The sequence below is a fragment of the Terrapene carolina genome, unplaced genomic scaffold (genome assembly GCF_002925995.2).
Source record: "Terrapene carolina triunguis isolate 2854851 unplaced genomic scaffold, T_m_triunguis-2.0 Scaffold180, whole genome shotgun sequence".
Lineage (NCBI taxonomy): Eukaryota > Metazoa > Chordata > Testudines > Emydidae > Terrapene > Terrapene triunguis.
Genome location: NW_020664531.1, coordinates 7,341,005 through 7,358,473, shown reverse-complemented (window position 1 = coordinate 7,358,473; position 17,469 = coordinate 7,341,005). Strand labels below are relative to the sequence as shown.

General features: G+C 42.7%; 1 protein-coding gene across 1 annotated transcript in view; it reads right to left on the bottom strand.

Annotated features, from left to right (window-relative positions):
* Positions 1-14,266, bottom strand: part of LOC113407020 (ATP-binding cassette sub-family A member 13-like) — a 289,939-nt gene extending 275,673 nt beyond the window's left edge. Inside the window, exons 1-2 of the mRNA XM_026654099.1 lie at positions 14,192-14,266; positions 1,984-2,077 (exon numbers count right to left, since the gene is read on the bottom strand). Coding sequence (XP_026509884.1) covers positions 1,984-2,077; positions 14,192-14,260 — 163 coding nt within the window. The 5' untranslated portion in view covers positions 14,261-14,266. The remainder of the gene's footprint in view (positions 1-1,983; positions 2,078-14,191) is intronic.
* Between the last annotated feature and the right edge of the window lie 3,203 nt (positions 14,267-17,469).

Sequence of the window (17,469 nt, the reverse complement as noted above, 5' to 3'; positions counted from 1 at the left end):
ATTGATTTCCAAAAGTGTAACTGACAGCAAAATTTGGTTCACAAAGATCTCTTCCCCAAAAAAATAGTTGTGTTCTCTTTTATATATACAAACATATCAGTTCTCACAAGCAAAGCAGAGGAGGTGTAGGACCAAGAAGACCCTTCCTGTTCATGGGCATTATAAGATCCCAAGGCACTTTTCACAAAATTGTCCCAGCAACATGCCAACATGCCAACTTATGTAATTATGTTCAGTTTTCTTAAATGCCCCCATAGTTTGGAGAAGATATTCTTCACTTCCTATCTCCTTATTAATAGAACTGCGTGCTAGGTTCTTTAGAGACATGTAAGAACTTCATGAATGAATGATCTTTGTATATACACTGCCTCATACTGAAATCCTTCAGGGTTAATGTCATTCTGTGAATGTACGTTATCAAATTGTAAATGCAACTACAAAGTTAAAACTGATTGAACATGCACCATGAGTCTCAGTCATCTCCCAAGAATGAAGCATTACTAACAGTATCAGTTTCTATTTGGAGAATTGTGACAACAAAGTTACTGGTAAAAGTCACTATTCTAATTTATAGGAGTATGTTCCATTCAATAGAATGATGAATTAGACCAGGGGTAGGCAACCTATGGCACGTGGGCCGAAGGCAGCACGTGAGCTGATTTTCAGTGGCACTCACACTGCCCGGGTCCTGGCCGGGGGGGGGGCTCTGCATTTTAATTTAATTTTAAATGAAGCTTCTTAAACATTTTAAAACCCTTATTTACTTTACATACAATAATAGTTTAGTTATATATTATAGACTTATAGAAAGAGACCTTCTAAAAATGTTAAAATGTATTACTGACACGCGAAACCTTAAATTAGAGTGAATAAATGAAGACTCGGCACACCACTTCTGAAGGGTTGCCTACCCCTGAATTAGACAGAGAGAATGGGTGTTATACTGACACTAGATAAATACCAAGAGGCCAGACACGTCACGATGCAGCATTTGGAGTACTGCTTCTGACACCAGGCTTAATTAACGCCACTAAATCTAAAGGTTTTTTATATAGCTCATAGCTGTGTGTGATTAATTAATAAACAAGCATAAAGAAAGAGATCCATGGTTTCAGGTCTCATAAGCCTTTTACAAGGAAATAGGTTTTACACGCCAGTCTTAAATACAGGATCATTTACAAAGGTGTGACTGATTTTCATTGTTTCTTTTGTTGTATCTTCTATTCAAGGGATCAGCAACCTTTGGCACGTGGCCCATCAGGGAAATCTGCTGGCAGGCTGGGACGGTTTGTTTACCTGCAGCGTCCGCAGGTTCGGCCGATCGCAGCTCCCACTGGCCACGGTTTGCCGTTCCAGGCCAATGGGGGCTGTGGGAAGTGACAGCCAGCACTTCCCTTGGCCCACACCGCTTCCCGCAGCCCCCATTGGCCTGGAACTGCAAACCGCAGCCAGTGGGAGCTGCGATCGGCCGAACCTGTGGATGCTGCAGGTAAACAAACCATCCCAGCCCACCAGCAGATTTCCCTGATGGGCCGCGTGCCAAAGGTTGCCAATCCCTGTTCTATTCCTTGTTTTAAAAGACATTGTACTACATCACTCTTCTAGGAAGTTGAGAATGTGTGGGTTGAACCCAAGATGCCATTTCCAGACAGGTTATAAAATACAGACCATGTCCGAATCCTATAGAACTGCACCAACTAAATAAAACATAGCATAGTAATATCTACCACACTGTTTTAGGTAAGATAATGCTTGAAAAGGGTGAAGCAGAACGAACTATAGATTGCAGGGGGACTCAATACTATAATGTTATAGGACACAAAAGACAAAACTAATTTAGGACCTGATCCAAATCCCAATGAAGTCAATGGGCTTTGATTCAGGCCCTCATGGTTTAACCTACTGATATTTCCTTATTATGAAGCCCTCTTTAGAATATAGTCTACAGATGTGCAAAACATGAAGATTAAACATGAAACATACAGTTTTCCTGGTGTTTTGAAGGTTGCTGGATGCGAATTGCAGCCAGAATTAGGAACAGTATGCATGGCCAGAGTACTTCAGAGAGAGACAGCACCTGAAGAGTAAACCCAAAACAATAATATCAGCATCATAGAAATTGAACTGCATCATACAAATATACATTATTACACGGACCAGCAAATTAATATACCAGTAGAGATGCCATACAAAAGAAACTATTAAACCAGGTCTTGTTTTGTTTAAAACTTACTTCTGAGTAGAAACACATCTTTTTATTATGTAGCAAAGAACACTGATTTCAGATCATGTGAGTCAAGGCCATCGTCTTGTTATTTACAGTATTTTCATGAATCTTTTCTTTTACAGCTATACAAAGTAACTAATAGAATGAAACAGGCACATTGTTCTCCAAAATCTAGAAAACTAGTTTAGGATAGAGTGAAAGCAAGTCATCTTTATGCCTCAGTTGCTCCAGCTGCAAAATGGGGATGATATCAGCCAGACAGCTTTGTAAAGAGCATAAGGATCCTCATATGCCAGGTTTTCAGTAACAAAGTAGTGTTTCAGAAGCAGTTCAATAGGGCAGAGTCACAATAAATGTTAAATCAGAAGAATAAAAAAATTACAGAACATGAAAGCCTGACAAGATCATTACATTGAACCTGAGGATTTCTGAGGCTATTCACTCTAGTAGCTTAAATGCTAGATAGAGTACTTACCTCATCTGTCCATACCAGGGAAGCTATTCCAAAAGACCAAATTGTTACAAAGACAACCTAAGAAAAGTAAGAGTGGGTGGTCTTTGATTCCTGCCGAGCAAGCCTCGATTCTGGCAATAATAGTGTTCTGAAAGTGAATCCAGCCATTTCTACACTAAAATAAGCCTAGCACACTGGAAACAAAATTGATCTACAATGACAAGAGGAAAAGAAGTGCTTTAGGACACCTCTGACGCCATCATCCTCTCCCATGCTATACTGTCTGGCATACAAATGTAGATCAGAAGTACACTTTCTCTGATAAACCCCCAAATATGTAAGTAATACAACTGATCAAAGGAGTGGGGTTACATTTTTGTTTTAAAATTTTCCCCTTCTTTGAGATTTAAAAATTTGAAAAATTTCAACCAACTCTAATAAATAATATAATTGAGAGAATATCTTCTAAGCTATGATTTAAGACACTGAACAGTGAGATATTGTAACCAGAGCAGCTCACCTGCTCATTTTAAGATTTCAAATACTCATAGAAGTTGATTAGCTCAAAGTATATATAGTTTAATCTCTACAAGCCTTTAACCAACAGCGATTCAAAATCGGAATATTCAGTTTCTAATTTATATACAGTAACTTCTCGCTTAACATTGTAGTTATGTTCCTGAAAAATGCGACTTTAAGCAAAACGATGTTAAGCGAATCCAATTTCCCCATAAGAATTAATGTAAATGGGGGGGTTAGGTTCCAGGGAAATTTTTTCACCAGACAAAAAAACTATATATTATATAGATATACACACAGTATATGTTTTAAACAAACAAGTTAATACTGTTCACAGTTATGATGATTGTGAAGCTTGGTTGAAATGGTGAAGTTAGAAGGTGGAAGAGGGAGGGATATTTCCCAGGGAATGCCTTGCTGCTAAATGATGAACTAGCACTCGGCTGAGCCCTCAAGGGTTAACACATTGTTGTTAATGTAGCCTCTCACACAAGGCAGCACGAACACGAGGGAGGGGAGACAGCATAGCAGACAGAGACAGACACACACCTTGTGTGTGGGAGAGAGAGAGAGATGCACACTGCCCCTTTAAGTAAGCTGACCCACTCTTAAGTGCATTGTCTTTTTAAGTGGATCAGGAAGTTGAGACAACAGCTGCTGCCCCAAGCTCTCTCTGTCTCTCTCCATCCATGTCCTCTCCCTGCTCTATATGGAGAAGGGGTAAGCGGGGTGCAGGAGCAGGAGGGAGGGGGACACCCTGACATTAGCACTCCCCCCCACCCCCATCCCCCCCCCCGTACAGCAAGCAGGAGTCTCTGGGAGCAGCTCCAAGGCAGAGGGCAGGAGCAGCACATGGCAGTGGGGGGAGGGACAGCTGAACTGCCTTGATAGCCTGCTGGGGGGCTGCTGCACAGGGAACTTAGGGGAGCGGAGAGCTGATAGGGGGGCTGCCGGTCCACCCTGGTTACAAGCCCCTACCAGCTAGCTGCAATGGGCTGCTCTTCCTGCAAGCAGTGGACAAAGCAGGCGGCTGCCAAACGACATTAGAAGGGAGCATTGCACAACTTTAAACGAGCATGTTCCCTAATTATCAGCAATGTAACAATGAAACAACGTTAACCGGGATGACTTTAAGTGAGGAGTTACTGTACTCTACTCAGCACACAAGTGGTCTCAAACAGAGATTTAGAAAAAAAAACTTTATGAAAATACATGAGATAAGGGATCACTGCATTGTGTTAGAGATCTCTCTTCAGTAATATCTACTGGACAACTATGGAACATATGAGATCCTCTGCTATGACAATGGGTAGAGCTGGTATTACTGCCTATATTTAAGGTTGTCCGACATTCCTATTAAAATACGCTGTTTTCAGTTGCTTATAACTTTGCAAAACTTTTAACTGCTTGGTCTGAGATTTCCTATGTTGGGTGTCTGTTTCAGGCTGAATTATTTTGGAAAGTTTCAGCTAAAGCAGTTCAGCCGCTTCTAAGAACAATGTTGTTTTGCCCATGTTAAAAAGTTTGTTTTCTTTCAGAGGTGATAACTCGCCCATGTTTTGGAGCGGGAACCTGAAATTTGGCAGGGGGATGGTCTTTGTATCAGGAATGTGCCTTTTGCCACCCCTGTGAAAATCCACCTAAATTTGGCTAAGTTATAAGACTTTCAAAAATCTCAGTTCTCAAATGCTCCATCCAGATTTGTTGGAGTTTGGCAGCTAAATGCTCCTCTGAAGATTCCATCTGCACTGGGCATGTTTCAGCCAAGGGGCATAAGGGTTGAGCAGAACTTTCCCTGCAATGGTTGTCCAGCTGCTAGAAGCCACAGTGGGGCTGGGCACCGGAATTGAGAGGAGGGAGAGTATGCTGCCTGTGCTCTCCATGGTGCCCATGCTGGAGCCCAGGCAGCACGGAGAAGAAAGCCTCCTGACTCAAATGCAGAATGGAGAACTACTGAACCTAGTGCAGGTGGCAAAGGATGTAGATTGGGGCAAGGAGCCTGGGGGTATGTGGAGGCTGTGATTGGAGACTGGTAGGATGGAGAAGAGAAACTGGAACTTGCAGCCAGAATGGGGATGTGGGAGAGACTGAGACTGTCTGCACAGGAGGACTGGGAGGTAGGGAGGAAAATAAGGTGGAGGGGGGACTGGAAGCCAACTGGGAGAGGGAAAACTGAGACTGGAGGGGAGTCTGGGACTGGCTGGGCATCCTGTGCACTGAGTAAGTCAAGGCTCGTGTGGATAAAATAGTACAAAAACATGTAATGAAAGACTGAGTCATAATGCACATGCAATCTTAATTCTGGAATTTCCTAACTTCTGAGTGCTTGACTTTGCAACCTTAATTTTTTTTAATATAGCTATTTGTATGCAATAAAATTACATAGTACAAAATTATAAACAGGGCATAATTGGCTTTGGCATAGTGACGTAAGAGACAGATGATTACATCTGATACAAACTGGAATATCAGGGGCAGCATGATGTATTTGCTAGTGGAATGCCTCATGACAAAAAAACTTTCTGGAAATAAATATCAACCAGAATTAACCCAGTATTGGATAAGATTTGTTTTTAACTTTGTGTCATTTGTTCGTGCTATTGTTAGCCAACCAATGAGCTTGGATGTTCATGATACAGTGATTATGAAAAGTGATTGTTTTTAAAGGCCACTTGACTGGCCAACAAGCTATCTTGTATGTGGGAAAGAGATGTCCTGGACATGACCCACAGAAGTAATGCCCTGATGGAAGTTAAAAGAAGTGAAATTCCTCCAATTGAACAAGCTCCATTTGTATGAGTAAATCAAATGCAATGCGCCAGATTGTCCCTTCTGTGAGCTTCTCACATATATGGGGAGTCTTAGAACTGTTTGTGTGTTTAGGCTTTCAGTGTTTTTACCTGATCATTCTGTCTAAGCAGAGGGTTTATCCATCCCTCTCTATTACCCACCCATCCATCTTTCAACCACCTGTGGAACTGGCAGACTCAGGATTTGTCTACACTTAAAACACTACAGAACCACAGCTGTGCTGCTGTAGTGCTTCAATGTAGACACTACCTATGCCAACGGGAGGGATTCTCTGATTGGAATAGGTAATCCATCTACCCGAGAGGTGGTAGCTAGGTCAAAGGAAGAATTCTTCTGTCAGCGTAGCACTGTCTACACAAGGACTTAGGTTGACTAAACTATGCTGCTCAGGGGCATGGATTTTTAACACACATGACTGACATAGTTAAATCGACCTAATTTTCTAGTGTAGACCAGACTTAAGATCACAATACCTGCTGATCTTGACAGATCAGCTAGAATCCACAGTCCTTCTTCACAGAGGATCGTACCCTGTTTGTTGCTGTTATAGCTAAACTCCCTTGTTGCACTGCTTTTGGGGCTTTTCTAGCCATTTTATTTTTATATGTGCCCTTCTACACCTCAGAATAGGGGGAGAAATAGGAGCCTCTATAAAGTCAAAACAACAGAGAACAAGGGTTGAGTTGGTGATTAAACAGCAAAGGACAAATATTGACCAAGGCCTTTGAAATCTTTGTACAAGGAAATGCACACCATCCTGACGTATTGTAGTTTCCCTAGGTTAAAAGATGTCTGTTCAATTTTAACGTTAGACAAAGGAGACTTTTGAATAGAGTATAAGTATGTGAGCATTTGCTCAAATGTGAAAATGGATTTGCTTTAGTCACACTCACTCCTCTTTTCTGTACGCTTTCTACACACGTGAGTGGTGATGTCTCACTCTCTTAAATCAATATGAAAAGGATGGGGTAGATTAGGATACTATTCAACATGAGTAAGGTTAACAGAACTGGACCCTAAACAACTGTCATATTGGATGATGTGGAAAGAACATTAGTGTTGTAATTACAGGCATAGGCTAGGGTTGCCAGGTGTCTGGTTTTCAACTGGAACACCCTGTCGAAAAGGGACACTGGCGTCCTTGGTCAGCACTGCTGAACAGGGCCGTTAAAAGTCCGATCAGCCTGCCAGGCCATGGCTCCATGCGACTCCCGCAGGAGCAGCGGCATGTCCCTCCTTCAGCTCCTACGCGTAGGGGCAGCCAGGGGGCTCTGCACACTGCCCCCACCCCAAGTGCCAGCTTTGCACTTCCCAATGGCCGGGAACCATGCCACAGGAGCTGCGGCGTCTCTGCCATAGAATTCCTATATGACTTTGGGCAAGTTACTTTCTGTGTCACAGTTCCTCATCTGTAAAATGGGATAATGCTACTCCCTATCTCCCACCCACTTTTTGTCCATTTAGATTGTAAAGTCTTTGAGGCAGGGACTATCTCTTACTATATGTATCCACCGCACCTAGCATGATGGGGCTCCAAGGTTGGATGGGGTTCTAGGCTCTATTATATTGAAAATCACTGTTCATTATGGACTCCCAAAATATACTCTTCTGTTATCTCTTCTTGTTGGGCCATCCATGTAATTCATAATTACAATAATTAAAAATAACACTTGGCATTTACATCATGGTTTTAGCCATACATCTCAAAGAAGTTCACAAAGGGGGTATTCATTATTATTAGCCCCATTTTATAGGTGGGAAAACCAGGGCGCAGCTAGGATTAAGTAACCTCACCAAGATCACACCTTGAGTCTGCAGGAGAGCCAGGAAAAGAATTCAAGTCCCTAACTCCTAGTTCAGTTTCCCTATCCTCTGGCTCACCCTGATCCATCTTTAGAGAATAAGTTCCTAGGTGCAGTGATTCTCTTCGTCTTCTTGTCTTGTCACTATTTGTGCTACATATGTACATAAATAATTAAAAAGCCTGTTGGGCTTGGTAGCTACAAAGTCAACTGCACCAAATGTGAACTCATGGCATTGAGCCCTGTGCACCAGAGTCTCAGCCTAGTTCGGCATGCTTTGTATTGTTCCAGTGACATACACCTGGCAAAAAAACAGGTATAAAGGAATACCTAGATAGTATGGAGCTGCTGTAGCCAATTCCAGGGAACTCTATCTTTCAGCCCCCACCACAGGATGCATGGTGGTTACCATTACAACTTGGAGCAGTCCTGAGACTCTAAATTATGCCCAAGGACCAACCTAGCCCCCAGCAGCTACTGGATTTGGGAGGTGTGAAAGTGATTGAAACTAATCTTCATGCCCACTCATACCCAAGCTGCATTAAGCCCATAAGGGCCAGTCCCAAGGATCTGGTCCTGTGTGTAGATTTCATTATATGGGGTGAAATCCTGGCCCATAGAAGTCAACTGGAATTTTGCCATTGACTTCAATGGGGCCAGGATTCCACACACAAGGAAGAAATTTCAAGTGGAGACCACAGGGGATTAAATGACTTGGTGAGAAATATGTGTTTAAGTTAGAGGGCACAATGGGATAGAAATAAGAGCTTATTATCATCATAAAGGCCACTTTGAAGGGAAGGAACAAATGTGATTGAAACCCACTGGGGGAGAAGATAAGTGACCTTAAAAAAATCACAATATTCTATTACTAAAACTGAGGTATAGCATATCATGAATACTGTGAGCTTCCCTTGTCCTTTATAGTCATGGTTTTAAGGAAATTATATAGATCAATTCTATTCTTTTGCAACAATAGAAAGCCATGAATTATATTAAGTTAAATTGTCCACTGACAAAGACAAGGGAGAACCACATTTCCCAGCAATTCAGAATGCTGTTTATTCTTAAATGCCACACTTAGGGAAGCTTTTAACACCAAAGTTTAACATTAGTTTACCCAGATAGATATAGAAAGGTGCAAAATACTGGCACTCCCTTCCTTCAATCATCTCCGGTTTTATTAGACTATACCACATATTGAAAATTTGCTGTATTAAATGCCACAGTAACCCATATTTAGGATAGCCAAGAAGTGGCAGGGCTTTCTCAGTTGAAGGCTCTTAACCTCTGGAATTCATTCTTCCTGGTAGCCCATCAAAACCCTGCTCTCAATTCCTTTGGGGCGTGATATATGGCCTGATCCAAAGCCCTGTGACAGACCCAAACCAGTGGGGTACAGGAGTCTGGTAGAGGGCAAATATACTGGTCACTGGATAAGTAGTTTTCTGTTCCCTGAGTGACCAGAGCAGGGGCGGCACTAGAGTAATCAGAAACCTGCTAGAACCAGTTAAGGCAGGCAGGCTAATTAGGACACCTGGAGTCAATTAAGAAGAAGCTTCTAGAATCAATTAAGGCAGGCTAATCAGGGCACCTGGGCTTTAAAAAGGAGCTCACTTCAGTTTGTAGTGCGAGTGTGAGGAGCTGGGAGCAAGAGGTGCAAGGAGCTGAGAGGGTGTGCTGCTGGAGGACTGAGGAGCACAAGCGTTATCAGACACCAGGAAGAAGGTCCTGTGGTGAGACCAAGGAAGGTGGTTGGAGGAGGCCATGGGGAAGTAGCCCAGGGAGTTGTAGCTGTCATGCAGCTGTTACAGGAGGCACTATAGACAGCTGCAGTCCACAGGGCCCTGGGCTGGAACCTGGAGTAGAGGGCGGGCCCGGGTTCCCCCTAAACCTCCCAATTGACCTGGACTGTGGGTTCTTCCAGAGGGGAAGGTCTCTGGGCTGTTCCCCAACCCACATGGTGAATCTCTGAGGCAAGAAAATCCACCAATAAGCGCAAGACCCACCAAGATAGAGGAGGAACTTTGTCACAGCCCATTGAAGTCAATGGGGGCCAAGACAGCTCATTTATTTCATTTAATTAACTGATTTTGGCTTCTTCTTAGTCTTTTATATTGGCAATAATATTTTACAAATATTTCTTATTCTTTGCAGTTAAAGCCCTCTCTGTCATAGTGATGGGTACTACTGAAATTAGTAAAATATATAAAGAGCTGAGTTTTTGCGGGGAGGAGGGAGACATCCCGACATGAATAGCAAAACTCCCATTGAACATAAGAACAGCCATACGGGTCAGACCAATGGTCCATCTAGCCCAGTATCCTGTCTTCCGACAGTGGCCAATGCCAGGTGCTCCAGAGGGAATGAACAGAGCAGGTAATCATCAAGTGATCCATCCCCTGTCACCCATTCCCAGCCTCGTATAAACAGAGGCTGGGACACTGACATTGACTTCAGTAGGCCCCAGGATTTCCACCCGGGGTTCCTGAACAAGCTGGCATCACTTGCAACTCCTTTCCAAAGCAAAAGTTTAAGCTGATGTGTTTTGGTGAGACTTGCTGTCTTTAGAGTAGCAGCCGTGTTAGTCTGTATCCGCAAAAAGAACAGGAGTACTTGTGGCACCTTAGAGACTAACAAATTTATTAGAGCATTGTTAGTCTCTAAGGTGCCACAAGTACTCTTGTTCTTTTTGCTGTCTTTAGGTTTTCATAATTTTTAAAGTTTCCTATTGGAGAGCCAGCTTATGTATTTTGGTGACATCCAGGCTAAAATATGGCACTGCACAAACTCATTTTTGAACTTTATTCTATTACAAGACTCTTCAGCAAACACAGCTTATGACTTGGAAAATGGGGGTCTCTTCCCTGATATTGGCACCTTTCATAAATTCATTGACATCTGGGCTCAATGGGATTCAGTGATGTACATATTTTGGACCAAATTCTGCCCCTACTTGTGGGTGTGGCATGCCGTACACATACAGAAATTGCCACAGTCTCAGGCCTGATCTACACCTAAAATTTAGGTCCTCTTAGGTGAATGTTGCTCAGCGGCTAGAAGAAATCACACTGACCTAAGCCAAGCCCCTAAAATTATACAGACCTAAGTCCCTATGTAGACACCGCTAGGTCGATGGAAGAATTCTTCCATGGGCCTAGCTACTGCTCTCAAGGGGAGTCGATTTACTACATCGATGGAAAAATTCCTTACATTCCTGTAGCAAGTGTCCACACTATAGCACTACAGTGGCATAAGTGCAGGGCTGAAGCTGTGCTGCAGTAGGGATTATTGTGTAGTGGTACCCTTAGTGTATGGGACAGAGAATGCAGAGAGGACAGCAGGAGGACTGCACAACCCTGCCCCATACACAGTGCAGAGCAGTGATCCATGGTAATTCTTTCTGCAGCTCCGGGGTTCCCGCTGCAGAAGGGTCCACCTCCCTCTTTCCAGGCCAGGTGTTTCGGGAAGGGAAGGAAGGAGCAGAGCTGCCCTGAGCTGCTGGGCTCATTCTGCTCCCTCCTCCCGCTTCTGCTCCTGTGAGAACAGCTTCGGCTCCTGAGCAGGTATGGGGGTGAAGAGTTCTGCCTGCCTCCTGCAGCAGCCCTGAGTGGTTGCTCTGCTCTGAAGTTGGGAAGTGGGGAAAGCTCCAGATCAGAAAGGGTTTTCCCCAGGCAGGGCTGTGATGTGCCCCCCTCAGTGACCCCGCTGAAGTGGTAGAAATTTTATTTGTGGGTCTGTGACTCCTTTCGATCTGTCGCACTTTAAGCACTGGATTTGACTGAGGGGATGGGAGGTCATGGGGCTACTGGATACATGACTTTATCAATCCACTGGCCTAAAACCATGTATGGGGAGAGCTCCAAGGGTCCAGATTCTACTGAAGCCTATGAGCTGTAATAGCGACTGCATTGGAACTGTCTCTCCTATCTCCCAGAGAGAGAATTCACATACTCACACATGTGTATGGAGAGCCCCTGCACTAAGTCCTTTGAACCCAAGATAAATAACAAGCAAATGCAATAGCATGAAAAACATGGGCAGAAATTTAATAGGCCTCTCTTTGACTATAAGCCATAGTAAGAGGGATCTAAAGAGATTAAATATCCCCAAACCAATTGTTTTTTGCACAGGAAATATGATAGACCCCCCTAGTAGAATGCACAGGACTAGTATTTTAGTGACTAATTTATACTGAACTCTCAATGAAATTAGATTGTTCATATTTTGTCTGAATGTCTGATTATTTCACAGTATGGCATGGAAGCTGGTAGTCATACAATATATTTGTATTATTTTTACAACTGCCCTCTACCAACCCAGGAACTCTACTGGCACTAGAAGACTTAAAAGTAACATGAAACTATGGACAATTCTCAAAAACAATTATTCTAACAGTCGGTATTAGTTGAATGCTAATTTCTTCTTTACACTTTCCTAATGTTTTCCATTTGAGGATCTCAGATACTATAGTAATGAGTGCGATATAAGGATATATGTGGAAAAGAATATTTACATACATTAATTAAACTGAACCTTACAACACTCTTCTGAGGTATCTAAGTAAAATATCTACTTTGCCCTCTGTGCTTGGGTAAACCTTATTGTGTGTATTTAAATATGTGAAAGACTTGCATGGTACACAACCAAACACTACACCTGGATTTGGAAGTGATGAATGAACTGCATGCAAGGGTTGCTCTTTTTGAGAGTTTGTTTCACACTGTGATTTTTATATCATCAAGATATGGCATGGGGACATGATCATGTTGCATCAAAAAAAAAAATCATGTCACAGCACGTATGGAAAGATGATGAAGACAAAGACAAGCAGCTCAGTAGAAAGGATGGATATGAATAATACTATGGAGGAAGACACTACAAGATTTAGGAGATTCTGGACGTGAGGGAAAAGAACAGAGAGAAGTTGAAGATGACACCCAATTGCATATGTTTTTATATTGTGCTCATAGCCATGGTATTTAAATATCTGATGTGGTAGTGATGTTGGGAGATGAGAAATCATGAGTGATAAATCCCCTTAGTGAGAGAAGAGGGCTTGGAAAGAAAATTGAGACATTCTATTTTGGACCTATCTGACAAATCTAGCCCTGGTATAATTGTAGTAACTTCAGTGGAGTTATACCCAAAATGAATTTGGGCCATTGAGGACTGCTAACGGATTACCAGATAGCATCTGAAGAGCAAAAGTGAAGAAACCAGCGATATAGAGATAGTTTTAAGAGTTATCTGCATAGAAATATTAGCTGAAATAATTGAGGTGGATGAAATCCCCTATAGAAAAAGTGAGAGGATGGGAATGAGCAGAGGGCAGTATACCAACAAGAAGTGGAAGTTGGTAGGATAAAAAGCTACCAAAGGAGGCAGTGGTTAAAGTAGGGAGACCCAGAACAGAGTCACAAAATTTGGGGAAGAGAGCAAGTCGAGGAAGAAATTATCAATAAAGTTGAAAGTTCCTTCACATAAAAAAAAATCAGTTGAAATCCCAAGATTTTTAAGGGGATGGAGGGACTGTCTCTTTCTAAATCAAAGATTGCTGATCATATTTACATTAACATTTTCTGAGATGAAAACCAGTATGTTGATTTATCAGTCTGATCCTATTTAAAACAGCCAACATGCATCATTGTGAATCTCCAAATCACCACTGACAAGGGAAACAATGACAAACCATCAACTATAGTGACACTATTTTTTAATACAAAATTCTAACATCACCGGAAGAGTCCTTCTTTTACCACAATCGCACATCAGTCATGGTGGGGCAAAGAAAAACATTTCCTCTCTTCAACTGAGCACTATTTTGATTTTCTGTATCTTTTCAGGGTAACAGCCAGCTTTCTCTGCTTATTTTAGTTTAATCAGATAAATCAGAGCTTATTGAGAGGAAAAGGAGAAAAAATATTTCTAGCTAATATTTGCACTCTACTGCCCCACATCTTGTTTTAAATCCTTTGTAGGCTACATTCTGATCTCAGTTACAACAGTGTTCTCTCATTGTCAATGTGCACTTTGAAACTGAAGGACAAGTAATTTTCATCCCCAGGAGTGTCACAAGCATCAGTACTGCCCAATGATCCAATGTGTCTCCTGAAAAGCATTTAAGCACTTTCCTTTAGAATTTGCACACTGGAAAGTGTTGATTGTTCAGCTATTTCAGTGTTAAAATGCAAGGTTCTGCTCTACTCCTATTTTAAATAATCAGGAGCTCAGAGGGACAACATGAACCATTTACAGCCAGCTGATCCTTATTATTCTCAGAGGCAAAGGGAAGAGTTGAAATAACAGACACAGTCACTTCCACAGAAATGCAGAGGAGAAAAAAAATCCCTATGTTAAGCATTTGCAAAAACTTACCGGTTGTCTCAGCCGGCAGAGCCAATTCTTCCAGAACAGCGCCTTGAACTGGTGAACAGAACGCCCCATATTGCTGTGTCTTTTTCCTCAGCCACTTAGAGTGGGTATTTAAAGACCTTTAACTCTTAGTCACCTGACCAGGAACTAGTTAATTCCAGCACATAGAAAAGGTGCAAGAGGTGTGTCTGCTTAGGAAGAAAAGATTAGATTATATTTCTGCCTTTTGTTCTGTGTTCACCGAGGAATCTCATCTTTCTACTTGCTGCTCAATGTGATGAACAGCAAGCGGATGGTTTTATATAAATGCCTTCAGGGTGTTTTAGTATGCACTTGCTTTTGCGTTCCAGAAACAGACATAACGGCAAGCCATTACAATAAACAGCATACATTTAACATTGGATATTTAAGTCTCCTTTCCATTTTCGTAGCTAGGTTACTATTCAACCCCAGGCTCTGGCCACAATGTTTTGGTCTCCATCTCCCAGCTTACAGCTTCAGGCTCTGGCCCCCTAGCTCTGGGGCTTTGGGCTCAGACCTGGGCTCCAGCCCCCAGTTCTGGCTATGGGGCTTTGGGCGCTGACCCCCAGCTCCGGCCGTGTGTTTCACCCACCCCCAACATCCCTGGCCCCTGCAGTTATTGCTATTTCAACTGAACAAAGAATGGTTTTGAGAATGTGTGTGTGTGCTGGGGGGAGGGGTGTTACAGGAGGGCAGCGAATGAGGGAGGTGCGAGAATAATATTGTGTAGTAACACTGGGGAGAAAGCCAGAGCAAAGGTGGACAAGCCTGTAGCTAGAGAATATATTCAGCTATTTATTTATCTATTTATTTATTTATTTATGCGGTTTCTTTTAATTTATTTTTCTCCACAAGCTACTACTTTGTATATGATGTAGAATATGTAGCTGTAAACATCTAACCGTGGGTTACTCTTTCAAATTAACTTGTTATGATTGAATGTCAAACTTTCACATTCAAACCATCACATTAAAAGTCATAACCAGGGCCAGATTAACTCTCCTGTGAGCCCGGGGCTATTAGATTTTGTGGGGTCCCTGTATACAAGTCTTTTTCCTAATTTAAAACAAAATGATCACTGTGACGGGTTGGGTCACAGAAACCCCCTTGGGACTGCCACCTGATGTGTTGAGACTACCTCTGAGCCCGTTTTCCATGGCAGCTTGGGACTTCAGTGCCCTACCTGGTTGTGCCAGACACACTAGCCTGCTACAAACACAGACCCAGGTCTGAACCACGTCCCCCAAAAGCTGCAGGCTAAACTGAAAACAGCTTAAGAAGTGCTCCTGTCTCCAGCACCCAGATACCCAGTTCCCAATGGGGTCCAAACCCCAAATAAATCCATTTTACTCTCTATAAAGCTTATACAGGGTAAAAACTCATAAATTGTTCGCCCTCTATAACATTGATAGAGAGATATGCACAGCTGTTTGCTCCCCCAGGAATTAATTACTTGCTTTGGGTTAATTATTAAGCAAAAAGTGATTTTATTAAATATAAAAAGTAGGATTTAAGTGGTTCCAAGTAATAACAGACAGAACAAAGTAAATTACCAAGCAAAATAAAACAAAAACACGCAAGTTTAAGCCTAATATAGTAGGAAACTAAATGTAGGTAAATCTCACCTTCAGAGATGTTCCAATAAGCTTCTTTTACAGACTAGACCCTTTCCTAGTCTGGGTCCAGCAATCACTCACAGCCCCTGTAGTTACTGTCCTTTGTTTCAGTTTATTTCAACCATCTCTTTGGGATGGAGAGACTATCTTTTGAGCCAGCTGAAGACAAAATGGAGGGGTTTCCAGGGCCTTATATAGTTTTTCTCTTGTGGGTAGAAACCCCTTTGTTCTCCTGTGTAAAATCCCCTCAACAAGATGGAGTTTGTAGTCACCTGGGCAAGTTGCATGTCTATGAATGATTCAGCTTTCTGCAGGCTGACACCATTGTTTACATGTTAGTTTGAACATTCCCAGGAAAGCTCAGATGTGGATTGGCATCTCCCAAAGTCCATTTTCAGTTAAGTGTTTCTTGATTGGGCACTTACTGAAAATAGTCCTTTCTCAAGAAGCTGACCAAATGCTTCATTGAGGCTACTTAGAATCAAACAAGTACATAGCCAATATTCATAACTTCGAATACAAAAATAATACACACATACAGACAGCATAATCATAACCAGCAAACTACAACCTTCCCATAGAAACCCCACTTGGCCTCTTCTGTACAAGACCTGGTACAAACATAGGACCCTGGTTGCAACAATGATCTATATGGTCACAATTCATGTCAATAACGTCACAATCACAATTATGGCATTGAGGCTATTAACCTGCTGGCACAGCAGGGCTCAGGCAGTCTGCCTGCCTGCCTGCCATAGCTCCACGCCACTCCTGGAAGCGGCTGGCTGCTGGCACGTCTCTGCACGCCTCCAGGGGGAGTGGGACAGCGTGTCTCTGTGTGCTGCCCGTGCCCACAATCACCACCCCCGCAGCTCCCATTGGCCGGTGCCAGGGGCAGGAGCAGCACGCGGAGCCGTGTCCCCACCACTACCAGGGTCCACAGCAACGTGCCAGCAGCCAACCAGCCGATTCCAGGAGCAGCATGGGGCCACAGCAGGCAGGAAGCCTGCCTGAGTCCTGCTGTGCCAGGACCCCCCCTTAACCAGGGCCCTGGGCTGCATCCCCTATAGCCCCTGCGTTAATCCAGCCCTGGTCATAACAAGTTTAAATTTTAAAATATAATAATAGTTTGAGCCCCGGCAGCTCTTTCATTACAAATTAGATACTTCCTACAACTAGTGGATAGGTGAAGGGCATACATTTGGGTTTTTTCAGGAGCATGAGAGCAGTTGAGGGAGAGACAACAGAAGCTAATCCAACCTAAAAATTTTAGGACATTTTAAACATTTGTTTCTTCTTTTCCACACAAAACAAGTATTATATTAGCCATGGACATGGACCCAGATTTTAAAACACCTGAACTTATTTCTGACAGAGAGAGAGAGAGAGAGAGCGCTGTAAAGCAATGAAAATAAGGTTTGTCAGTTTACCATATTTTATATTAAATTTTCTCATCACATTCTCACAAAGAAATAGTATTTGTGCATGTTCGCAGTGCTGTTTGCTTTGTCCATATAGCCACCACCTTATCCTCCCTCAGTTCCCTCCTCAGAACTTGCTTCTACTCAGGGGCACGTACAGGAATTTAAATTCCACCACTTTTGGAGGGGCACCTTCTGTACCCCTACCGGGGCCCCGGGACCA